The sequence below is a fragment of the Ascaphus truei genome, chromosome 2 (assembly GCF_040206685.1).
Source record: "Ascaphus truei isolate aAscTru1 chromosome 2, aAscTru1.hap1, whole genome shotgun sequence".
In the NCBI taxonomy this organism is placed as follows: Eukaryota; Metazoa; Chordata; class Amphibia; order Anura; family Ascaphidae; genus Ascaphus; species Ascaphus truei.
In genome coordinates, this window is record NC_134484.1 from 101,987,932 (window position 1) to 102,015,550 (window position 27,619).

At 46.0% G+C, this 27,619-nt stretch overlaps 1 protein-coding gene across 1 annotated transcript in view; it reads right to left on the bottom strand.

The window, feature by feature from the left end:
- DNAJC5B (DnaJ heat shock protein family (Hsp40) member C5 beta) overlaps positions 1 to 27,619 on the bottom strand; it is a 66,689-nt gene that overhangs the window by 5,780 nt on the left and 33,290 nt on the right. Inside the window, exons 2-3 of the mRNA XM_075584018.1 lie at positions 19,735 to 19,948; positions 10,276 to 10,450 (exon numbers count right to left, since the gene is read on the bottom strand). Of these exons, the coding sequence (XP_075440133.1) occupies positions 10,276 to 10,450; positions 19,735 to 19,948 (389 nt within the window). The remainder of the gene's footprint in view (positions 1 to 10,275; positions 10,451 to 19,734; positions 19,949 to 27,619) is intronic.

Genomic DNA, 27,619 nt, shown 5'->3' on the forward strand with positions numbered 1-27,619 from the left:
GGTACGTAAATTAGGTCCAAGTGGGGACCATTGGATTCCACCTGAGGGAGAGTGTAGCCCTGGTAAGAAATTGGGCTATATGTCTTTCCTCCTACTGGTATAAGCCCTGGTAAGGGCAGGCTGCCAGTAGTTATCATGGGTTTCCCCCACTTCAAGCCCTACCCTCAGTGGTGGAGGTAGGCCACCTGACTCTGTGTCTAAGGCAAGAGACACAGGGGAGGGGCCTGCCAAAGTCATAAAGGGCAGTGCGCAGCCTATTTAGTCTGTCTGTCTGTTCAGTTCTGTTAGCGTGTGTGACTAGTTAGAAGTGCATGGAGTGCACATCTGGAGAAGGAGATTCTGCGGCCTATGATTAGAGCTGCTAGAAATATTGTGAGCTATAGGTGGACCAATACCTCTCATCCTGTTTAGGGGGTGAGGGAAGATCTAGCCCCACCCTGGGTGCCCGTGGCCTGGGGTGGTGGCAGGGAACCAAGATACCATCCTGAGGGAGAGCAGTTTGGAGGAGAAAGACTTAAATCAGGTAAACAGAGTTAACCCATCAGGTGCATCAGAAAATGGCATAGCAGCCGCTGCGTATGTATAATTGCTGTCATGAGGTAAGTAAGAACACAGTGTCAAATGGTATATGTACTCTCTCTTTGCAACTGGCCCAGCCTTGGGCACCAAATGTATTGCTCTGGTACAACTCACTGTTATGCAGACTGTGTCTCCAAATGAACCGCGTTGCACCGCCAACCCTCCCGCAACTGCACCGTCGCGGAGGGCGGTCACATGACCGGCGGTGATGTCATCCAAGAACGCTGCAGCTGCCCGGCGTGCTATCCGGCAATGAAGTACAGGAAATCTCTCCAACAGGAGACAGGAGCTGAGCACAGCCGTAAAGCCAAAGAGGACAGCTAAGGTGGTGACTAAAAAAGTTTATTGAACAACAGTATGCTGCTGATGGATCCTCTAACGTTTCAGCCCTCAGGCCTTTGTCAAAGAGTGATCCATCAGTAGTGAAAGTATCATACATATAGGCAGTGTAAACACAAACACCTCTACAAGATACTAATGAGCATCAGGTGAGGTGGGTAACAAGCCTATCCAGTCTTAAGCAAACCAGTTAAAATCAATATCAACTAGCGAGACATATATAAACTATATACAGTCCTAAGACATAGTATGAATAAACATAAAAATATAGATGAAGAACTGGTCCATATTAAAAACAATAAATGTAGCAGATATACTGATATCATATATAAATGACTGATTGAATGGGACATCCACATGGAGGATAAAATATCAATAAGCAACAACATGCACTTGATTGGTGGCATTAAGGTTAATGGCAATAAACCCTGAATGAAGTGGGAAACGGGGAAGGGGAAAAGGGAGGAAGAGGAGGGGGGGGGAGAGGGAGGGGAAGGTATGGGGGGGGAGGGGAAGGGAAGGGGGGAATGGGTGGGGGGTGTCAGAGAAGGATAAGCAAGTGGGGGGGCTGAAAACATATTAATCAAAAAGAAAATGCTTTAATTCCCACTCCACATTTAACCCATTGGGTTGTAAGGTGTTCAGGGAGAAAATCCACTGCATCTCCATTTTATTTAGACGATTTAATCTGTTGCCCCCTCTAATATATGGAGGAATATGCAAAATGCCATTGAATCTAAAATTCTGTAACCCACCAGAAGAACAGAGAGTAAAATGTTTGGATACAGGATGTAAAAGATCCTCCTTAATTAATAAGTATCTTGTACAGGTGTTTGTGTTTACACTGCCTATATGTATGTTACTTTCACTACTGATGGATCACTCTTTGACAAAGGCCTGAGGGCTGAAACGTTAGAGGATCCATCAGCAGCATACTGTTGTTCAATAAACTTTTTTAGTCACCACCTTAGCTGTCCTCTTTTGCTTTACGGCTGTGCTCCGCTCCTGTCTCCTTTTGGAGAGATTTCCTGGAGGAGAAAGACAATCTGTACCTGACTGCGATCCTGCTGTTATCCCTGCTGCTGCTGTGACAATAAAGAGCTGCTGCTGCTTTTAAGAGACTGTGTGAGACTGGAATCTCTTGTCCCTGAAGGAAGGATTCCACCCCTCATCCTTGGGGCTTACCAGAGATGGAGGCGTTGCACCATTAAATGAGACGGAGGCATTCACCCCAGTAACCTGGTCCTGTCATCCCCCATACCATCGCAGGAGTCTCAGGCCCTCCTGTTGCCAGCAGGTATGCACCACACCTATACACGTAGCCAGACCCTAGTACAGAGGGGGGGGGGGACCCAATCTGCGATTGGCCCCGGGAAGAGGGGCTACACATACAATACAATACACTCATCACCTCTGTTTCGAGGACGAATACTTCCAAGGGGTTAAAACTGTTATAGACCTATAAATAGTCCCCTAAATGTGCCCTACAACACTTTAGTTTTTGGATGAACAAGGCCACAGCTTTATTTAATATATTAGGCTTAAATTATTCGATTCATTAATCATAACTCCACTGCCAGGCTGTCCGACTGCCCAACCATAGTACAGGGTCTAACGGCATAGCCGTGACTCATTACTCGTGACTCCCGCTGCTACCATTCAATGATCGCAGAATTACCAACGAGCCCCACAGAGGGCATACACCTCCTAACCAACCTCCTTATTCCTGGGCTCCCTGCCTGCAGGGGTGGGCTAGCCTGGAGGGAGGAGGACAATTGCCCCCACCCCGCACTTAGCTGCTCTTCTGGGCTGGTCCTTTCTGAAGCCAGTCCTGTTGGTTCCTGCAGGCGAGTTTGTGAAGGTCAGTTAATGTGTGTTGGTCAACTCAGTTTGTGTATTAGTCTTTGTGTGTGTGTCTGAATCAGTGCTATTAAACACGTGTGGGAAGTGTGAGTCTGTGCTGGTCAATGTATGTCTGTGCTGGTGAGTGTATGTCTGTGAGTATGTTCTGTTCAGTCTGTGCCTGTGAGTGTGTGCTGGTCAGTGTATGCCTACGATTCTGTGCTGGTCAGTGTGTGCCTGTGAGTCTGTGCTGCTCAGTGTGTGCATGTGAGTATGTGCTGGTCAGCGCATGCCTGTCAGTGTGTGTCTCTGAGTCTGTGCTGGCCAGTGTATGCCTGTGAGTCGGTGCTGGTCAGTGTGTGTCTGTGCAGGTCAGTGTGAGTCTGTGCTGGTCAGTGTATATCTTTGAGTCAATGCTTGACAGTGTATGTCTGAGTCTGTGCTCATCATTGTGTGTGTCTGCTGGTCTGTGTGTTCTGTGAGTCTGTGCTGGTCAGTGTGTCCTGTGAGTCTTTGCTGGTCAGTGTATGTTATTGGGTCAGTGTGTGTCTGTGCTGGTCAGTGTGTGAGAATTTATTCTGGACAGTGTGAGTCTGCTAGTCAGTATGTGTGAGAATTTGTTCTGGTCAGTCTGTGTGTGTGCTTGTCAGTATGTATGAGAATTAGTTCTGGTCAGTGTGAGTCTGTGCTTGTCAGTGTGTGAGAGTTTGTTCTGGTCAGTCTGTTTGTGTGCTGTGCAGGCCGGTGTCTGTGCGTGTTTCTGCAGGTCAGTGTGTGTTTTGTGGAATTCATTAGGTGTGCGTATAGGGAAAGTATGTGGGGTGTGTATATTATTATGTGATTAGTTGTTTGCATGGGGTGAATGTATCAGTTGTGTGCGTGTTCTTTGTGTTTACAGTGCCTAAATATTCTGTTGATGTGTGTGGGGGTCAGTGGCTGCCTGGTTTTTGGGACGGTAGGGTACATTTGACCCAGTTATTAAAAATCTGCCTGCCAGCCCCTGCCTGCCCGCCAGGTCAACCCCAACAGCTGTCACAACAACCACCCAACCGTAATAACAAAACTTTTACTATAAATGTACAGCTCAACCCCCTTATAACGCTGTGCTTGGAGTCCAAAGAATCACATTGCGTTATAAGCGGATCGCGTTAGAAATAATGTACAATTGTATGTATTGTACAATAAAGTATTTAAGACACCAATAATCGTGTTATAAAGTGTTCATAAATACGAAAATTGGGAGCCACGCTTACATCGCGTTATAAGCGGATTCGCGTTGTAACGGATCGCGTTATAACGGGGTTGAGCTGTATATAGATTTTGTCTTTTTATATAAATGTAAACACAGAACATAAAAAGTGAACAGCACAATACAATACCCAAGCAATAACAGAGGGGTGGGGGGGGTGGGCATCTTCCACTTTGATGGGGCCATGTTGTTAGAGGCCCCTCCCCATCACTACCTCCCTTAAACCTGCCCGCCAGCATTAACCCCTTCCTTACTAAACCCTGCAACATATAGTTTTAAAAATTTGGGGGTTGGAGGGGGGGCGGGCAGAAGATCAGATCACTCGCCTTGAGCCCCCTGCCTAAGTGCATGGGTCAGCTTTATTAATGGAACAGAGTGGGACTATACGCTCAGATTATATTTGACTTTTTATTGTGTGTTAATATTAGTGCTTAAAAGTATTACGATCCCTTCCATAAAATGTGCATCGCATGTATAAAAGTTATGTGACTTCATACATATAATGCATAATTTATTGGTTGAACTTAATTTTGCCGCATTGTGTCATGTTGAATACCCGATTTTCAATTAAAACAGAATTATGTGCATTTTTTATTTAGTACTAGTGGTAGTAAATTTGAATTATTAGTGTAATATTTGTAATACCATTTTGGGAAAATAATACCTCTTGCTAACCTATATAATAAAACATCTGTGCTGCATCAAATACATTATTGGTGTATACATAGCAATTAAAGTCTGTACTCCTACTATAAGGAAACTTTTAATTATTTCCGACAGGATGATTTTGATGTATGTTCTAGATTTTTTTTAATACATAACACACATTTGTGCGCCAAGCGCATTCCAGTTCTGTGCACCAACACATTTGACTAAAATCGTTTTTGAAGCTTAAAGCACCTATGCCTTTGGGGGGAAAAAATGGTTTCTGCCCCAGGTGGGATGCAGGGGGGAACCGCGTTAATTTCCGGGAGGCTCTTCTCCCCGAGATACATGTAAAGTTGCTGCCGGTATCTGTTTAAAGGTTCCACATCACACGGGCCAATAGGAAGCTGCAAGGCATGATGTCACGGTTTCCTATTGGCCCCCGAGACGTGGGACCTTTAAACCGCCATATTGTCTGCCCAGTCGATATATGTGTCTCGTGAAGCAGGGGGTCCCAGAGCTCAAATCAATGCAGCTCAGCTCTGGAGACCCCTGCTTCAAACATAGTAAAAAATACAAAACCCAAGAGGTAATTGTTTGTTAAAGGAGCATTCCTACAAGTCAGCTAGTTGAATTTCTTAGGGGCCTCTGAATCGGAAAGTTTGTGTCCATTAAGTATTTTGTCTACCCTTATCCCAAACTGTTTCTGAGATCCAATAAGGATAAGGGGAGGTGGGAATGGGGAACTCTGGCTGTAGAAGTGCTTGCTGAACACACGTCACATAAAAGGGAGGAGCCAGGGAAACCCTCCCAAATCTAACGTTAAAAAATAAATAAAAAATACTTATAGATGTCCGATTTGAGTAATACATGTATCAATCACCCAGATCAGACCCCCTTAAATCTTTTGGTGCCAAAGGGGCCATGGCAGAAGAGTGCCACACCCCCTCTGGCAAATCCAGTCACGTGACTACATCTCAGAGATTACTTTATATGGAAGAGGAGTCACCCTGCATGTCAGAACGCGATCCCCCCTGGAAAACGAGCACAAAACGACATGCCTATGTCCTGGGCCACCTTAACGGTTAAACATTTCACTGGAAATAGTTTACTTTGGTCCTAGAAAGGGTTGCCCCTTTATTGGATCATCCCTTTTGCAGACAAGAAGTGACTTGCAGTGGACATTAAATTACTTTATTTCATATAGCTTTTTTCTCCCAATGGGACTTACAGCGCTTCACAATTACAGTATAGCACTGCGGTATGCAGCACATAGGAATTTTTACAGACCAGCTCCTGCCCAGAGGAGCTTACAATCTATTTTTTTGGTGCCTGAGGCACAGGGAGATAAAGTGACTTGCCCAAGGTCACAAGGAGCTGACAAGGGGGAACTGAACAAGGGCCCCCTGATTTAAATTCAGTGTTATTGTTTACAGAGTTAGTGTCGTTACTCACTAAGCCACTCCATTAGAAGTTACATTTTAAAAAAATTATACAGCTGTAATCTTACCTCTCCAATTATTTATTCTATGTTTCTCAAAGTCCAAAATAATCTGTTACAAAATCATGTAACTATTGTTTGTTTTTTTTATACTGTAGCTCAAATTTTATTAAAGTTTTTCGTCATTAAGTAATCCAGCTTTACATATTCATTTGCATCACAGCAATAATTCAAATAATAAACACATACAGTATGTATATAAAAGAAAATGTGAACCTAAATCAGGAATGGTGGTAAGGGTAGGGGGAAGGGGGTGGATAGTCCAGACTTCCACCTCCTCATTCCCTGAATCCAGCTTCATTTCCTCCGAAGTACTTGAGTATGTCTCCCACGTGGCCAGCCTCATCGACCTCCATCGAACTTGCTGCTCTAGGCCTCTTTAAGGATATTCCCCGTCCTATCTTTTTATTTTTCCAAGTTAATGTTAAGTCAGCGGAGAACGTGTTTCCCAAACTATCATTGCAGGATTGTGGGTCCATTGACTGCTGGGATGGCTGTTTGTGCTAGCCGTATAATCCAGACTTTTAGAAATTTAGCGCCAGTATCATTAACCAAACTCGTTAACTTTTCCATCTGGCATACAAACCAAATTATATTCCTAATTGTGGGAATGGTTGGAATTTCTGCTGTTTCCATAGTGCTGTGATCGCACACCTCGTCGCAGTTGCAAAATGCGCTATTAGTTTACCTAAAAGCCTCTGTGGCCAATCTTTAATTTGCTCCCATATGGGAGACACCCGAGGGCAGGACCACAGCATATGTAAAAGATCTGCCTCATCTCCACACTGTTTTGGGAACAATGGGGAGTGTCCTGGAACGTATTTAGATAGTTTCTGTGGGGAGAGGTAACACCTCATTAATACTTTATATGTGTTCTCCCTTAACATTGTACATATTGAACTTATAGCCGCAGCAATAATTATTTTGTTCCATTCCTCTTCATCTAGCGTTTCCCCTAGGTCCTGTTCCCACCGTGATATTTATGGCTTAGTTTCTTTGAGTGTGCTACTCCTGAACAGACCACCTCTCCATATAGTCGAGATATGAGTCCCCTAGATTCTGTTTTTAATATACAGAGTTTCTCAAAATTTGTCAATTTGGGTCGGGGCGGAAATTTGTTAGAAAATGCTCTAATGTGGAGGAATCTAAAAAATTCTGTATGCCGGATGTCTTTTTCTGACTTAATTTGTTCAAATATTTTTATGCTGTTTCTCCCTTCCAGATAAGTAAGTCTAAAAACACCTTTCTGTTTCCAAATTAGAAAATCTAAGCTGTTTAAACCTGGAGCGAAGTCTGGATTCCCATATATTGGAGTCATTAATGAATTCTTTGTCGTCTGTGAGCATCTTTTTTAATGCATGGCATTCCTGGAAGAATTGAGGGCACAGTGAAGTTAAAACAGCAGTCCAAGCTGCCAAATATATCCAGTCACTCTTTATAACTACTGTATTCATCAAATTGTAAAGGATACTTTTCTTAACCTCAGTGTGCAATGACTAAGAAGTGTTTTGTGAGACATTCTGAAAATACATATGACAGGGCCTATGTACTGTATGGACTATCTGCTTGCCATCAAGTCTTTGGCAATTGTTAAATTGTTAAGTACTGTAAAGTTTTTTGTTCACTAGAGAAAAATAAGTTACTTCCATCTAACAGCAGGGAGCGAGACAGCTTTGTGACCCCTCCGTCTGGGAATATACAGATGCAGCGGCCGTTATTCGAACATTTCACGTGTTGTATACCTCAGAATACCCATGTCATGTCGTGTGATTTCTTCCAACCTTACCGCCTTAAGACGCGTGTTGACTCGTTTTTATCGAGTGAAAAAAATGGCATTTTAGTGTTCTGGTTTTTAAACACCTGCAAATTGGCACAGTAGCACAGTACTGTACACATTAGGCCGAGTCCATAGAAGGACAGGCCGCGCTGAGCCGTGCGGACGCTCCGCGCTGAGCCCCTGCATCCTCAATGAGGATGCCTTGAGATGGGGCTCACGCGAGCGTCCGCAGGCGTGCTGAGGCGCTGGATTTTTCAGCCGACAGTCAAGCTGTTTTTCAGAGCGCTGTCGGCTGAAAACATCCAATCAGCGCGGAGTAGCGTCAACGTTACGGCGCCGTGACGTCGGTGCCAAGACGTTGACGTCGGTGCGTCGCGGGCGATTGGCCCAGCGACGTCACTGCCCCGCCTCCCTCAGTCTCCCCCCGCCTCCGATCGCGCCCGCTGCTCCGGGCATGAAATCGCGCAGATTTCAGCAGGCGAGCCTCAGCGTCAGCACGCCTCAGCTCTGCTACCCCCTCTATGGCCCCAGCCTTACAATTCACTCATTTCTGCCATGGATACACGAAGAATTGCACCCAAAGAAACAGAATCCATGAAATTCAAACAAATCAACCGCGGTAAACACAGGTGTGCCTGGTGTGATTGGTGGCGTGAATGCCGCATGGAATACAGCAGAGCACACGAAAACGGCTCCGTGAAATGTTCGAACAACGGCCGCTGCCTCTGTACTGCTGGTTCTAACGGTATCACGTTTTCAGGGATACTGATCAGACATTTAAACAAGCTAACGCCTGTACGTATATTAATACATTGCATCAGTGACGCGTATATATTGCATACCCTTGCTGTTATCACATGCATTTTTGCTAACGTGTAGTAGACCAGCATGTTATACTAGCTAGACACTCGTCTCATTATATGGCTCAGCTGACATTGTTATTATAAGTCTCTTGTACAGTACTAAATATTTGTACATGGATTACACTGCATAACAAGCACGTGATTGCAGATTCTAGGCATTCCAGAGACCAAACTATCAGCGGCTAACTGCTATCCGTACCATACAATACCCTTACCGATCGGGGTTAATTTGGGCTTATAGGGGTTAAATTTGGTATATGTCCGTTATTAGCTCTCCTTTATTTTAAATGATTTTATATGTGTGTTTTTTTCGTTGTTATCATATACCTGATAAAAGATTTTAAACGTGATACCGGAGTGGCTATATGGGATACAGTTATCTCACGGATTGAATGTTTCCGGCCACAATACCAGATGTATTAATATGGTTAATATTGAGTGCAGTCAGGTGTCTTTTTTGGTTGATTCTCTCAAACTTTTTCTGCATATATTGACATATCCCTTGTGCACCTATTAACCTCTACTGTCTAAAATAGTATTAGGTGAGCAATAGGTACCCTTCTTGTATAAACATCTCATCCAATTAGATTATAAGCTCTTCGGAGCAGGGACTCCTCTTCCTAAATGTTACTTTATTTCACCATTGTTCTGTTTTTCATTATCACTAAAAACCTGCAAGCAAAATAGCTCATAATCATACGCTTATCATGCATTCATAGTAAATAGAGTGTTAAATGGGTGATAATATTTGTTGTGTGTTTTTCAGTAAGCCAAATATTATCGTGTATTTAACAACTTTTAATGATTCCAGTCTTTTTAGTGGGTTAGGCGACTCGATAAAACTACCTTTACCCATCCAGTTGAGTTAACAGTGTTTCTTCTATGTTATATCCCTGCTTTGGCTGAATGATTTTATTATGTTTTAATTTATCTCCTAGAGACTTACATTTTACCTTTAAGTAAATAATTCTGCCGATATTCTGGTGGGCATTATTGTCCTTGACACAAACCTATCCTCAGGAAACCCCAACCACACCAGGTTTTAAGGATAACCCATGCAATTTCTGACAGGTAAATGCACCTAATTTGTATATGAATAGAAGGATGGGTGTTTGCCTCACAAACCTGATGTGACCAAGGGGTCCATGAGGAGAGGTTTGGGAACCACTGCTGCACAACGATTGGCTTGCACAGTCTTTTTACATGTCAAATATGTCATATGGCAAAAAAGCACAGAATCCTTTGGTTACCCAAGAAGTCCCGGTCGTGGCTCCTAAATCTAGATGAGAGGAGCTGTAAAGCACAAAAATGCTTGAAAACTCAAAATGACATCACAGAAATAATCTGATCGGTAGTAACTGGCAAGGAAACCTGGGTATTTTAGCTACTCTTAACCATTTCACTGCCAGAATGATGAAAAGGGTTAGAATGCGTTGTGCATGCCCTTCTAAAAATAAATTCACTTTTTTTTTTACACCACCTGATTCCATGTCTGTCCTGATCTGCTCCTCCAAGTCCTCTGGGGACACATAGCATTCATAATCTTCTCCTCCTGCTGATTTGGGTTTACACTTTCCAAAGCAGCAGTTACAGCAGCAGCAAAGGCAGCAGCAAAAGTAACAGCCAGTCAAGAGTCCACAGATAGCAAACAAACCCTAAACAAGAGACAAGGTATATACTGTAACATCATCACAAAACATTGTAACTTGGTATACTTTGCACTTGTAAATTGTAGCATCAGTTGTGTTCATTCATTAAGCAAACAAAAGAACGTTTATGAACAATATTATATACAGTATGTAACGGTATTTCTGGCCCGGCCTGACCCACCCAATCTCACATTGGCCCCTGTGGTCTAACCGGACCCCATTACAGTGTAGATATGCCTGATGGTGCACCTGTTGGCTACAGGACTCCTGAGTCTCCCGCATGATGGTGTGTGGGGAGGACCCGTCCAGACAGGCAGCTGAGGTAGTGTGCTGAGTCTCACCTAGTTCCAGTGCAGCGCCTCCACCTCACCAGGGTCCCTGCGTCCGCAAGGGGATGATCCTGGCGAGGAACTCCTCCATGGTGCTCCTCTCTGTACACTCATTCCAGATAGATACACGAGAGGGTTTCTGGCTGAACTCATCTTTATTGACACGGCAGGGCAACTGCCCTCCACAAGGAGTATCTTCAGCCGCTCATCTCGCCAGTGCTCCCTTTTGATAGGTATATCACCTAGATCAGGGATTCACTATTCCCGCAGGAATCACTGTCCTGTGCCAGGTCCCTGGACACAGCCTCCCATGGAGTTACTATAACATAACTGACACTCTGATAGAACTTGAACTCCTTCCTCAGCTCTGACAAGAGCTGGAACTCCTTTCTCAGCAGAACAACTAGCAACTCAGGTAGAACTTTCCAGCAACTAACTTTAGAACACAGTGCTGTGCCTTATGTAAGCTTCTGAGGCTGACACACCTCTGACATCACTAACCATGGAGTCAGAGCATGTGACCAGTCCCAGCCATACACAGAGCACCCCACCAGGGTGTGAGGGAAAACCTCCATGATTACTGCTGGCATGCCCACACTTACCAGGCCTTACTGCCAGCAGGAGAGATGACTGTAGGCATTTTACATGACCGCTACATTCTCCCCCTGGTGAATCCCATCGTCCTCGCTGGGACCTAAATTTGCATACCTCTTTCCAGGAAGCACTGCAACACAAAACATAATTAACATCACACAAATTTTCTCATAATGCAGTACAAATGAATACAGTACATATCTCCATCATAAACATTACAGATACATCCTAACATAGATGTATAACAACCAGGGTTTCTCCCTTATGGAGTATCCATTAGTGGTACTACCATACCCTCTTACGGTGGCTTGCGCACAGCATGGTCCACGGGTCTTAAAGCAGCAATGCTGTAACCCTCTGTGCGACACTTCTCATGTAACCCGCCAGGATCCCAATCTTTCTCCCCTGATCCTGCCTCCTCATCAGTGCCATATCCCCTATCCTCACCAGTGGAACCCATTTTAAACTCAATTTCTCCTTCCATGAGGGGTTCAGGGACATACAGGTACTCCAACCTGTGGGGCGCTTTGTACTTAGCTATAATAGCCCTCTCGGCCCGGCTGCTCCTAGTCAGCTCTGCGTTCCCTGCCCTCCCTGGCAACACCCATGACAGGGGCTCGTCTGTGTCCACAGGGTCAGATAATATCCCAGGCCCCATAGGCTCTATATTATGCTGACCTATCTGAAACCATCGTTCCTGCATCTTCCTCTTCTTCTGGGCCGGTGTAAATTCCCCCACCGCCCACCATCGGGTCTCCTTACATTCCTCAGACCCCCACTCTAGTGAGTTCCCTTCCTCTGCATTCCCCCAAGAAGATATCCCCGCGGTTCTTTCCGAGCGAGGCTTGGACCATAGGTATGATCCCGGTACCTTTTCCTCTGCCGAATCGGTTACATTAGGTACCCACCGGGCCATTGATGCCATACCCAGTTGCCCTCCACCCCTGGAACCCCCCTCGGAAGCATAACTGTTCAGTCTCTCCCCAGTCCGTTCCTCACCGGTTCCCTGGGACCCTCCCGACATTCCCAAACTGGACGTGGACCCACGGGAAAAGGTGACTGGGACAGGGGCTTTATCTAGGGCACGGGTTTGGGCGCAGGGACAGGTAATAGGCATCCGCGGGGTTCCGACCCGCTCTCTGCCTTCGGATAGTCCCGTATCATTGTGCGGACGTGCCGCTGGTTGGGCCTCACCCGTCTCAGCTCTCCTCGCAGCCTGCCAGCTCTGTGTTGACACAGGTGATCGGGAAGCACTGCACGATCGCCGAGGCGTTGTGGTTCTCTCTCTGGTCGTTCCGCTACCTCCGCCGGAAGTGACGTCATCACCGGAACCGGATACTCCGCCATCTTGCGATGGATCCCCAAGCGGGATCTCTTCCTCCACAACGACATCCGCCGCCGGAAGTGATGGGTCTGCTCTCCGCTCCGCTCGGGCCTGGGCTAGGCCTTCCTCCGCCGTTGCCACCACCGGCGCCTGGGAAGGGTAAGGATGTATCTCACCACTCCGTCGGCTCGGGATGGAATCCTCTCCTCCTTCCGCGCTGCAAGTCACCACGGCCGTGGGACTCCGCCTCTCGGGTTGATTCTGCACCGACGACACGAGACTCTGCTCCGCCGCGACACAGGTAAGTGCCGGTTCTTTTCCAGCACCGCTGAAGTGGTCCGCCGGTAGGCGCATCACCACCGTCGTTAGGATCGCTTGTTCCTCTTTCGAGGAGCCGAACTCCGACTCTGGGAGTGGCACTCCCGCAGGGGACCGACGGTGAGGTTCCGGGTTCTCACCACGGTTGTAGACCCCTTTCTCTTCAGGCTCCGTTCTGCTCGTTAGGAGCGATCCCCATTCTCCGGGATCAACTGGTTCGGTGCAGGCCGCACGCGGGGCTTCAGCCGTCAGCATGGCTGTGTCCGCCCCCGCCTTGACTACCAGGGAGCCTCCTGGCAATAAATAGGGATATACCCCAATGTCCATCTCGCTCTTTGTTGTGCTGGTTACGGGAGACACTTTGCACAAGGGTCTCTCCTGTTCACCAGCTCGCAACTGTGGGACAGGAAGCTCACACCCAGCTCCTCCCTCAGACAACTCGATCACAAAAGTACACCTCCACCTCAGTGGCCTTAATACAATCCTGGTGGGCGCGGTCTGCGTTTTCGCGCCAGTTTCCTCCTCAGAGCTGGAGTCTTTTCCCGCGGCTAGTTCCCGCCTTCTCCTTGCAGCAGCTTTTTGTGCAAGGTACCCTTCTTTTTTGTAAATCACCTCCGCGGCCGGAACTACTTTTTGTAGTGGCGCCGTCTGGATATCAGTCCCTGGGCCCAGTGGGTGCATTCCCACAGGCCATAGTTGATAGTCACTCCCCCTGGTAGAAATCAGGGGAGGGTCCCATAAACTCAACGGTTGACTCAGCACAGGGGCTGAATTAGTCACTGTCCATTCCGGCGCAGCCATAGCTTTCGCGCCATGCCCCCCATCAGGGCGGGGCTCTGCTGTTCGCGCCATTCCCGGCCAGCTCTGTGCAAGTCCTGCAGCAGCCATTTTTTCTGCGCCTGGCCCATGCGGTTTCCCTAGCAAGCGGGAACCGCCATTTTGGTTGACTTTTGAGCCCACAAAGTCCATCTGTTTGCTCTCCTCACGGGGTTCTCCCCCAATTATTGCAATGTCCTCACACTCTTCAAAGGTGGCCCCTCGCTGTCCCAGGCAGGATAAAAATGGGGCAGCCACGGCCTTTGCTCCGCTCCAGAGCAAACTCGTTAAGGACAATTCAGCGACAGTCTGCTCTTCAGTGGGTTGCACGCCACGGGTGCCCTCCCCATCAGACTCTGTCCGCCATTTTACGTTCTCCGCGCCACGCGGATCCTCCACTCTCTCATAACAGTTGTCGTACATGAGGCTCCACTCTGCGGGGCAGCCACCACACCGGTACAATAAAGATTAGCTCAGATGCACCACCACATGTGTACCTTATCTAGGTGTGACCCAGTGTTGCACTACCTCAGGCTAGGCTCACTCTCTCAGTGTCTGCTGTGACTCCTTCCTCCCAGTCTGTGCTCCCTACGGTGAGTGTCTGGAATGGCTAGGTACTCTGGCTGGCTCTGCCATGCAGTACTTGGGGCGTCTACCTGTCTTGGTCAGCCTAGCGCAGACCCTCTCCAGGACTCCTGACCAAGTTAACAGGCTGTCCCTTCTGGCATCCTACCAACTAGCACTGCCTCAAGGTGACTCGGTCAGCTATAGCCCGCTCCAGACCCCTCACTCCCTTCAGGCCCCTAGGTTGTCCCTGCGAACTGACAATATCCCGTCAGCCCCCTGACCACCCCTAGGTCCGTCCCTACTCAGCACAAAGTGGCAGCAGACACTCTCCCTGTTTCCAAGTGACCTAGCTAAAAGCCTGTCCTGTTGACGGATCTGATCTCAGCAGCTCGCCTCCAAATGTAACGGTATTTCTGGCCCGGCCTGACCCACCCAATCTCACATTGGCCCCTGTGGTCTAACCGGACCCCATTACAGTGTAGATATGCCTGATGGTGCACCTGTTGGCTACAGGACTCCTGAGTCTCCCGCATGATGGTGTGTGGGGAGGACCCGTCCAGACAGGCAGCTGAGGTAGTGTGCTGAGTCTCACCTAGTTCCAGTGCAGCGCCTCCACCTCACCAGGGTCCCTGCGTCCGCAAGGGGATGATCCTGGCGAGGAACTCCTCCGTGGTGCTCCTCTCTGTACACTCATTCCAGATAGATACACGAGAGGGTTTCTGGCTGAACTCATCTTTATTGACACGGCAGGGCAACTGCCCTCCACAAGGAGTATCTTCAGCCGCTCATCTCGCCAGTGCTCCCTTTTGATAGGTATATCACCTAGATCAGGGATTCACTATTCCCGCAGGAATCACTGTCCTGTGCCAGGTCCCTGGACACAGCCTCCCATGGAGTTACTATAACATAACTGACACTCTGATAGAACTTGAACTCCTTCCTCAGCTCTGACAAGAGCTGGAACTCCTTTCTCAGCAGAACAACTAGCAACTCAGGTAGAACTTTCCAGCAACTAACTTTAGAACACAGTGCTGTGCCTTATGTAAGCTTCTGAGGCTGACACACCTCTGACATCACTAACCATGGAGTCAGAGCATGTGACCAGTCCCAGCCATACACAGAGCACCCCACCAGGGTGTGAGGGAAAACCTCCATGATTACTGCTGGCATGCCCACACTTACCAGGCCTTACTGCCAGCAGGAGAGATGACTGTAGGCATTTTACATGACCGCTACAAGTATATATACTGTATATACAAGATCATCAACTTAATACCTTCTTACAGACAGAATCGAGGACCACTGTAAAGTCGGACCTGGAAGTATTACTGGGATACGAACAGTATTAATGCTGTTAAATAAGGCACAGTTATTAATCTACTACAGTTCTTTAAAGTGATTTTATAATAATCCCCAGTTCATTATGCCCCTTGTGGGTGACATTCAAGTATCCTTAGTTCTTTTGCTTCTACAGTATGAAGACCAGCTTCTTACTACTTACATTCTAAGCTCTTTAGGGCAGGGACTCCTTTTCCTAATGTTACCTTTATGTCTCAAGCGCTTATTCCCATTATGTGTTATATTATTATGTCATGTGTATTACTCCTGGGAAGCGCTATGTACTGTACACTACATGGATGGAGTGAAAGGAGTAATCACTTATTTGATTGATTTTGCATAGCTTTAGCTAGCTGTGGAACAAGTGGATAATGGGCCCTAGTGGCAAAAGAATGATTGGTCCCTGCTGTTTCATCCACATCCATTCTGGATCCCTGCAGTCTCCCTCTGGCTCATCAACCATAGAGTGCCAGTGTAACACTATGGATTCTGGAGTATGGTGGAGCGAGGAGGAAGAACCCAATTTAGTAGTTTCTCCAGTTGTATACTGGTACAGGTAGTCCTCGCTTATCCAACATAATGCGTCCCGCAAACCCCTGTCGGATAGCAGATTGTCGGAAAGCGGGACCAGATTGTTGGAATCGCCGGTGGCGATTTCCATCAGATACGTGAAATTTGCGGTGGATAATGTATTTTTTTTATTGCATTTGCCGCCGTTGGAAAATGCGTCCGACGGAAAGTGAAACGTCATAAAGCGAGGACTACCTGTGAATATCCCCTCAAAATAACTTAATGAGAGATTCCTATGCTAAAAAAGAAGCACACCTGAGGTACCCTGGGAGATATGCAAATTATATGTAGCGCACTTTCCCCCACCCCCTGGGAGATATGGTGGCTAGTGTGTGTGCGCTGCTTTACCTGCATCTCACAGGAGGCCTGAGCCTCCACTGCTGGGAGCCTGGGGTGCACCTGAATCATCTCTTGGTAGTGCCTCTACCTGTACAGGATCCTACTGTGTGGGATAACCCCATGCAATAAACACACTCAATGGTAAAAGTAACAGTTTACTGCATGAATGAAATAATGAACATATATATATAATATACCATATGTATATATATATATACCATAATACTGAGTTAAGTTATGGTGAGTAAAAAAAGTGACAAAAACCCTCCACAGGAAAGCAAATATGCAAATACAACTGTATGCTCATCTGCATGTCTTAGGCAGGTTTGCAATGGGGAAAGGCGGGGTTGCAGACCTGCCTAAGACATGCAGATGAGCATACAGTTGTATTTGCATATATATATATATAAAACCACAACCACCCGGTCACGCACGACCGTACCCTCCATCACCCTTCGTGTCCCACACTTGATATGCAGTCCCCAAAGTACTTAGGGCCCTTGGGCACCCAACCACCCTGGTGTCCAGAAGAAGCCACCCACCCCAGTGTGTGAGACAGTGCTGCCCCACTAAGGTGTATAGTTGGTGCACTTGATGAGATGAGGTTGCTAGGTGGTCCCACACCCGGTAACGCCATGGCAGGAGAAAGGATCTACTGATCCAGCGACGGTTGTGGTCAGTGATGAGTCCGCTTCCGCGTTGGGTGATATCCAGCTGGAGGGTCCCATACTGAAGACAGTCTCTTATAAGTAGCTGCTGGTCTGGTCCCAGACCAATGTAGGCCAGGATGCAGCTGCGTCCTGTCTGTGTCCCTATGCTGGTTCCAAAGGGGCAGTATCCCTAACGGATGGGCCTGTCCCTGCAGCAACCACAAGCTGTAATGAGTCGGGCCTAGATGGGGCCTTAGGGCTTCTCTGGCCTAGTACAGGGGTCACTGACACCCTGCACACGCAACCTACCCTGACCTTGTCCAAGCTTCAACTGGCGTGACTGCAGCTTGCGAAAATGTATCTATCTCCCCCTGCAGAGGAAGTTGCAGCCCTATTGGCTGTTGCGCGGCATGTGACTGCAGCCCCTGGGGCTGCTGGGGGTTGTAGTTCCCCATGTGGAGCCTATTTCCCTATTGGCTGCCGCTACTGCTGCTCTGTGCATGCGTGCGCAACTTAAGATGGCGGCCCCCGCTAGCTGGGTGTGTCGCGAAGCTCCAATCGACCGGCTCGCCTCTGTATGCCGTTTTGTTCTCCAATGCAACTACAACATACATCACTGCGAAATGCTCAAAGAACTAGATTGGTCATCACTTGAGTCTTGGCGCAAAGTTCATATTTCCTGTCTTGCCTTCAAATACTTTCTGGGCAAGCTTCCCACCTATCTGAACAAGCTCCTCACCCCTACCACATGCAGCACTTATCATCTGAGATCTGACTCCAAAAGACTGTTCATGGTCCTAAGGCTCAACAAAGTATCTGGCCGCTCCTCCTTCTCTTACCGTGCACCCCAAAACTGGAACAACCTACCAGAGACTCTCACATCCACCACCAGTTTAAGTTCTTTCAAAACTAAGGCTGTCTCACATTTTAATCTGGTCTGTTACTGTTCCATACGCCTATAATATATGTATATAAAGTATACCTTGTTCACTGATGTAACTGTATTTGTAACCTTGTATTCTTTGTCATCTTAACTCTATGCCCAGGATATACTTGAAAATGAGTGGTAACTCTCAATGTATTACTTCCTGGTAAAACATTTGATAAATAAATTAAAATACAGTATACAATAAAATACAAATTAAAATAATAAATGTTTCACTTACCTCTGCCAGGATGAAGGCCATCCTCCTCCTCCTCTATTTCAGCAACATGAAATAAAGGGCCTGGTGTGTTGGAGGTAGAGGGTGTGGGTGAAGGGGTAGTTGCCCCAGGATGGGTGGTTAGGCCTACCGCTAAGGTAATGAAGGGGTTAACCCCTCCCACTACCCACACGAGAGGCCTGACCACCCACCCGGGGCAACTTTCCCCTTCACCCACCTCCTTACCCCTAACAACCTCCCCCCCCGCAAAGGAATGGTCAAATGCCCTAGCAACTAAATATTGCAAATTGCGCTTTTGCCCATTCAAATACAATATACAGTACAGTAAAGTACAAATTAATTTAATAAATGTTTTACTTACGCCTGCCAGGATGAAGGCATCCTCCTCCTCTTCTTCACCAACATGGAAGGGCCAACACCCAACACCCAACCAATAAACACCAGCAACCCCTAAGTTACCTTAGTAGTTACTACCGCTAAGTTAATTAAGGGGTTACTGGTGTTTTAATGCGGTGGGTGAAGGGTGTACTGTAGTTGCCCCGGGTGGGTGGTTAAGGCTCTCGGGAGGGTTGCTGGATAGGTTAACCACTCCTTCTATACACCGGGAGATGAATGGAAACAGAGGATACCTCCGAGTTACCCAGATCAGCCCAGCATGCTAAGCGGTCACTCACATATGGCCATGTGAATGGTATTTATTTATTTATTTATATAATTCTCCAACATTTACCCCCAACGATTCACCCATCGTTTGCCACCAACCTCGGCCATCTTTCTATCTTATGGTTAGATATGGAAGGTACGCAGAAATCCTGTGGCAGAAAGAAGTGGAAGTTCAACGAGCTACAGAGCATCATATACCCTGCTACAGATATACAGTACAAGCCACTCGCACATGGCCATGTGAGTGTTATTATTATTATTTTTATTATTATTATTATAATTTATTAATTTATTATTTTCATAAAATTTATTATTTTATAGCCTTCCATCTGGAGGTTAAAGCCTTGTACTTTCTTGTACTGTAATTTGTTCTTGTACTATAATTTGCAAAAGCTCTGCGACAGTCCACCCTCCAGGGGATTCCATCAACACCTTTCTCTTGTGTTCAACCACCTCAACTCCAAGTCCAATTACTGGGATCTTGAGTTTTCTGCACAGTCTCAGGCAAGGAGCAATGTCAATGACATTCAGAAGTGCACAATTCAGGCAACAGCATAGGTATTGGTACATAGTACATGTATTAAAACCTGTGATATTTTTCACTTTAATGGTTTCTTACCTTTGCCCACCAGCTTGACAACATGAAGTACGCATTAACATTTTCTTCTCCAAACTGTTCCGCCACATATAATCCCAGTGAACCATATTTGTCATAAATATTCCTCTTTGACAAGTCATTCAGTATTGTATGAGCATTGTTGATCTCTTTGAAGTTTTCGGCAGCGTGGGGATTATCTGGATTTTTGTCTGGATGATGTTTTAGAGCCAATTTTCTTTAATAAATCAAGAAACAAAGACACAAAGGAGTTGTGATTGAATGTTAAATAAAACTGGTATAACTTAAACAAATTCCTTACTTACATGTTTGATTAGATAGAGTGGAATGAAGGAAAAAAAGAAACTATAGTTATTGTGGAAGTTTATTTTATAAACAACATTAAAAAAATAACTATTCCATTCTATTTATGTAGCTAGGGGCATACATGTGAGTTTGTGCACAATTTTATGTGTGTAAATATAGACCCATATTTATTAAGCTGTCTTTTGCTATGACACCTTCCTGCACTGAAAGACTCCTTATAGCCCATTGTCATCAATCTGGAACAATCTGGCCCCCTGCAGCTACCGGGCCCGGGACACATGTCCCGGCTCTCCCCCCTGTCGGCGGCCCTGGTAGGATTAATCTATATGGCAGTGTGTGGAAGTGCCAGAAAAATATATTGGTAAAATGAGATGACAACTTAAACATAGGGTTCTAGAACATATTGGTTCCATCAGAAATAACTTGGATCATCCCATCACAATACACGTTAATGAATGCCATAATGGAGATACCAACACACTCCATTTTTTTGGTATTGACCATTACTCCCCTGGTGCGAGAAAGGGTGACTGGGACACATAACTTCTCAAAAAAGTCACTTTGGATCTATACTCTACAAACCTTGCCACCGAGAGGACTCAATTAAGGTTTTATTTGTACTCCTTTCATTTAGATACTATATCCCCTTTAAATGTAAAGGGGTGACTAGACAATGCCATTCGACAATTGAATTAATCTCACTAACATCCCAACTACTGTTCATGGATTTGGTTATTTCTTTGACAATATATGTCTCCCTAGGGCCTTTTTGCTATACGCCCTATATAAGGTGTAGGGATCCACTGTTAAGATTAGATCCGATACTTATCCCTTCGTTTCATCTATTATTTTATTTACCTGCCATCAGACAGCTATATTAACCTTGGACATATATATATTCATCCGTCACTTTCTGAGAAGAGCACATTTTTTTCTGCAGATATAGCTCATTAGTAGCCTCACTCCCTTTCCACGTACGGGCTATTAGTTCAAGTCCAACGGGGCTGACAGATCATTACTATTGTATGGTGAAAACATTCTTGAAAAACAATCTACATTTTTGAAAGTGTTAAAATACATATTTGAATAATTTTGTTTGCATATCAAAATAGACTAATACGCACTTGGCTTTATTAAAGTTGGAAAATACATTTGCATATTTAGCATTCTGAATAACAAATCTACTGAAAACAATTTGAAATATGGGATGAGACATGAAATAAATTAACGCGTACAAAAATAAAGATTTGTAAATGAATAAGCCCTTTTGCACAGATGCACCTATATCATCCAAATTAATTCCAAATTAGACAGTGTGCTGTAAGAAATACCACATTCATTAACAATGATGGGGTTTATAATAAATGATAAGAGAATTTGGTACCAAACTACTGAAAACTATTTTGGTGATATTTTTAGATATTGTAACAACAAATTTACAAGTATTAACATATATTAATTAAAGCTATCAGAAGGGATGAATCATTTCATCTTGCAAACAGTTTCAACAATTCAGTTCACCAATAATTCCCGCTGACACCTACTTAATTCATAAGTGCTTTTTAATTTCCTCATAATTACTAATAATGATGGGGAAACACTTTTGTCAGTTTAACAGACATTGCTATGTAAATATTCTTTATTTGCCTCTTATATAAAACGGAATTTTCCTCACATTGTGTTATTCTGGGACAGCTTTCATCTTCTGGACTAAACGAGGCATTTTCAGTCATATAAAACATTTAGAAGGAAACTTTTATATATAAAGTGTGGGACCAGTTAAGGAAGCAAAATGTACTATGCCATGTCAAAAATAAAAATGAAGTTCTGGCTCCTTTCAAGATTAATTTGTCTCATTGCATCAAGAAGTAAGGATGAGATTCTCGGTGAGTAAGTAAGTGGCAGACTGCAGGATCAAGTAGGATAATCAGATAATTGCATGTCAGTAGGAACAGGCAGGTTCTTTTTGTAGATTAGCACATTTCTGAAGAATATTATGGCACAAGTAGAGATGTCATCAGCAGACGGCAAAACTAATAACGCATTCAGCTAATGTCGAAAGGATATGCTAGTCTCATGGTATGTGTACCAAAAAAAACAACAACCTATATTTTAATATCAGAAAAGCATTTTTTGTGGGCAGGTCTACAAAGGACAGAATGCCTTCTAACTATGGTTGGAAGAGGGTTTTTTTCGGTGGAAGCAGTGTTTGAGAGTGGAGGTATGAGAATCAAACTTAAGGCCTGTTGTTTCTTATGTACCAAAATGCTACCTTGAGAACTTTTGATATGTATAGCCCCCTTATCCCAGTCCCATTATCTACCAGGTGGAACAGTGTGTCTTTACCAGGTTGGTCCTGCCTATTGAAGATTCAAGGGTCACTCAGTGCTTAAACCTCTCTATTCTTGCTCCAGAGGGGAAATGTCACTTCCCTCTAACCTCCCAAGTGGCAGAAAAAAACAATAACAGTTGTAAGTGTGGAAGAAGACCTGGGGATATATGTGGAGGCGCATTAAGGTTTTAATGCCAGGGCAGGATATGTGTTGTGGCTGAGTTTAGTGTTTCCTTTTTATTTATAGGTATGTTATATGATTTAGAATTCATGTTTATGGTAATGTTTTGGGTTATGATTGACCTTAAAATTAAGAGTTAAAAAATAATTTTATGGATAATATGTCAAAATGTTTCATCAAGTAATATTTACTCACAATACTCCTAAAAAATCAATAATTATAAATATTTTATTTCTAATGTAATGTATTATATATTTAGCAGGGGTTTTAATTTGAAAGCACATACTGTACTGTATGCTTGTACTAGAATGGCAGCATTTAATGTAATATACTGTTAGAGATCTACTGTACCTTACTGACTCAATAACCTTTATTCTATTTGCTATGAAAAAGTCATCCCATTCCTTGGGTACTCATCAATGTTCCTTAGCAAAGGTATAGCGGCTTTACAGCATATTGAATATGGGCAAGTAAGGCAGTGATTATTGTGCAGGTGCGTGCAACGGAGAGCAAGGAATCTCGCGCGCCTGTCACCCGGGCGTCCGTGAACTCTGATGGGGAGGCAATGGGGAGGCATGGCCATAATGTCACAAGGCTGGTTCGCCCTCATTGGCTGAACCGCTCATGTAACGTGGCCGTTGCGCAAAAAAACCCGAAATAATTTGTCTCTCAAAATTCTGCCCCGCGGTCGCACTTCCTCCAGCCTGATAGAGGTATTGTATTTTGTTCGCACCGCGCGCGCCGTCGGACCCTATAAATCCAGCCTAAGAGTGCAAAGGCAAAAGGAAAGCTATTTGTTCAATAGTCTGTGCTGCCACTTCCCTGTGCTGAAGACGATCAGCTCCATTGAAATGGGGACTAAAATCCTGTTTACGTATTCACTAAGGTCAGGAGTCAAAGCTATCATGCACAAATTGGCGATACATGCCATTAAAGTCAATGGCAGACATCACCAATTCTGCCGCGATAACACATCTTGCTTTGATGACTCACGACCATTAGGTTTTATGACGTGGAGTTTTCTGTGCCAGTACTCGACTAGATGTTTCTGGAAAAAGCTATGGCAGGTGTATGAAAAACCATAATTTAAAAAGTATAATGCATATTGTTCTTCTGTTAAAAAGCCATCATACTGTACGGGGATCAACACTGGATAACAGTGAAGCAATCAAAATATTCAGTTTTAATATATATATATATATATAAAAATTATATATATGTAACGGGTATTCCCTCCCCCCCCCCCCAATCGCAGATCTGATGTGGGTGCAAGGAACATACGGTGTTACCATAGGTGTGGTGCATTACCTGTTGGCTCGCAGGAGGGCTGAGCTTCCACCACAGGGAACCTGGGGCAATTATACTAGGGGTAACCACTTACTCAATTCAGCGCCTCCACCTGCGATGGCTCCCACCAGAGGGGGAGTGGTTCCTCGCAGGACAATCAATAATAACATACACGGTGAGGTATAATAACTAAAGACTTTACTAACATGCAAACAACATATCACGGCAGTACCACAATATAACCTGTGTCCCTCTCTAGAGGAGACACCTACTGCGTCGCGCAGGACGCTTCCCCAACACCAGGTGATCCCACCCAGTGTCCAAAGAACCCCACCCAATGTCCCGCACTCTTGGAGAGAACGTGGGTGACTGCGCAGTCACAGTTACACTAAGGGGCCCGTTGGTGCACTTATGACTGTATGGTACCTGCCGAGCACTCCGGTACTCGGATCAGCAACTGGCTTCGCAAAGGGTCAGACGTGTGATGAATCCGTCTGATCCTCCAACCGAACTCCTTTGTACGCAGACCGCCAGGGCGGTCTCACTCTGGAACAGTCTCTGCGGACCCCAACGTGGGTCCGAACCGCTTCACAGGAACCGCAGCGTCCGCTGAGCCCTAACTAACACTTGGTACTAACGTGACAGGAACCCTAACCTAGGGCCTGTCCCTGTGGTACCGCAACCTAAAGTGGCTTTGGGGAAAACTCCTAGGGGCCTAACAGGGGTTAATAACCTGCCCCACTCCCTTAGCTCTTCCCAGCCTGACTATGCTCAATAACACTTAACGAGTCCCAGTGCCTACAGCAGCAAGCTGTAGCTCACTGGATGCTGCAGCCAACGTGCTGCGCAACAAGGTGCCTGCCTGTCATTCCTCACAGCACTAACAGCCGTGACTTTGACAAGGCAGCACTCTACACTAAGGGCAGCGTCCCTATCTTGGGCCTCCCTAAGCATTTACCCACTAAGCTAGTGGGGAGTTGGGGCCTACCTGGGGTGTGGGTACCTATACGGGGCAGGAGCTGCACTCGCTCCCCGCACCCTTCCTTCCCTCACAGCTCCCTGACTCCAACTCTTTGTAACCTTCCTTTCCCAGCTCCCACTAATGTAAGTGGCAGGGTCCCTAACCTGAGGGCTGCCCCTGGCAACACTCACCTTACTGGGGCCCTTATCTCGGGCCCTGGGGGTGCTGGCCTAGTACAGGGAGTCCCCGACTCCTGTACCCTACCTCCTTCCCTGGGCTGCTCCGGTCTCTGACTGAACTAACGTGCTCTAAGCCCGCCAAATGTATCCACTTGCTCCAGGACAATCCTTCAGCCCTATTGGCTCCTATGAGGCACCTGATGCCTCCCTCGCTATGCTCCATGGGAGTTGTAGTCCCATAGAGCCTATCCTGGCATTGGGGCCGCGTGCGCACTTGCCCTGCGCATGCGCGAGTCTTTGGGGGCCGCCTCAACCTTTCCCTACTCTGCTCTGGCACTCGCGCGACTCTCCCTGACTCTGGGGTTCCTCCCGCGCCTGCGCGATCACGGCGCATGCGCGAGTGGCTAGGCAATGGCGGCGCCCTCTTCGCCGGCTGCCGGGACCTTAGAGACGCGACCGCGGCCTTAGCGACGGCCCGATCGCGTCCCTGGCAACCAGCCCGCTCGCGGAGAAGAGGCGCTGCTCCCTCCTTGGCCCCCACCCTCCGGAATGGCCGTCGGGTCTGCCGCTGGCCTCTGGCAGTACCCGACATCAGTCCTGGCCATGGAGGCTCCCTGGGAGGTCGCAGGGGGCAACAGGTGACCTGGCTACATATATATATATATATATATATATATATATATTTTAAAAAATTATATATATATATTTGCGACACATACTGTATAAACAGATGTACCAGAATACATTTGTATTTAAACATATTTTTAGAAAAAAAGTTATAGGCAAAAATATATTTTTTATTTTGCTCTTTAAAGCAGCAAAACATGTAGCACAGGGCGATTTTCTTTCTTTTCTTTTACCTACAGGTTTAAAGCAGGGAATCTGTGTTAATTTCAACTTTAGGGACCCCAGATTCCAGAGAATGTAACCTCCGTAGGGCTGCCGGTACCTCTGCAGCCAGGGAACTTGTGTGCCTAACTAAATGGCGGCTTAAATGTCCCGTTTCAGATTGGCTAAGACAGAGGTACGCAGGTCATTTGACGCCCATTGCCATGGAGACGCTGCGTCAACTGACGCTGTGGGAGGCCACAATGGGGTGCAACACTGTGGCAGAGCAGGCAGGAGGGGCACACTGCAGGAAATTTGTGCACCCTTTGGCTAAAATATACTCCATTGCAACTTCCTATTGGCCTGCTAGACATTTAAACTCCACAGTGATACTGGCACCCCTATGAAGGTAAGTATTTCTGGAAGCAGGGGGTCCCCGGAGCTGAAATTAACACCCGTCTGCTTCAATCCTGTAAAAAAACAAATGTAAATAAATAATCATGCAGTACTAAATGTTTTGCTCTTTTAGCGTAGCAATCCCCAACAAAAGGAAGTATTGGGATTTTTTTTAACCTTGTTTGACCTGCGCCACACAAAGCTCTGGAAACCACCCAAGACAGCCAAGATATGTAATATATTACTTTTCCCAATACTTGTGTAACACAGCCCCCCCCCCCCTCTCTGTGGGATGTACTACTGGTTACTGCTGTTTGTGGTGCTTGCATACCTGTGAGGGTCCAGGAGAGCTGAGCAGTCCGCGATGTGGTGGGGAACAGGACAGGCTTTTGGTGATCTTTAGTCTTCACTCATGGGTGTCAGAGCCTCCAGCTCCAGTGGGCTCCAGGATTCCCAGAGACAGTCCCCACCAGAACAGACTTCTGTCACACCCCTGCCCAATAGGCTGTAGACTCAGGCAGGGATATATAAAACAAAAGCCTTTATTTGGGAAGTCATTGCAGATGGTATACAGAGGATGCAGATGGATGTCAGAGGGTCCCAGGCTTCTGGATGGTGCTGGGCTCTCTGATAGTCTTGAGGCCTCTGATCTCTCTTTTACCAGCCAGCCCAGGAGGGAATGACTGGCATGTCTCTCTCCCAGCCGGGATGAGCCACATACACATCCTCTCCCAATTAGTGTGGAAGAAGACTCCCTATAATTTGGTATTTCCTCTCTGATACTACAGAAGGGAAGGACACTAGGTCTGTACCATGATTGGCTGTACACAGACTCTAAGTCACCACCACTTCCGTCACTCAGTGTCAGCATGAAGGGGGGGGGGTCAATGCCCCTAGGATAGCCTGCCACAGCCTGTAGCTATCAGGGCTTACATGACAGGAGGCAGAGAGGCAGTCTGGACAGTTATGCTACACTCTCCCCTGGGTGGAAAATTCCATGTCCTTACTGGAACAAATTTGATGCACCATCCATCACTCTGGAGCCTGCAAGATAATAACAGGTTACTCATATGATGGTACAACATAACCTGAAGAAATATATGGACTGCAGGGACCCAAATCAACCACTGAGTACAGCGATGATATACTACTTCTTCCAACATGAAGAATAAGGATTACTACTTGTAATATTTGGGATAGGGCTTTTTGATTACCTGTCCCTCAAAATCCTTTACCCACACAAAATATACCTTAGGGGCACCAGCCTCCTGTCGCACTTCTACCCGGTCCATAAGAATACAGGTCCCTATCATCCATTTCCCCATGATGGTACATTTGAGAGACTCGGTGATGAACTCCTTCATACTGGTTTTGGCCCTAAGATTGGCCAGCACGGCTTGCTTGAGCCAATCATGCCT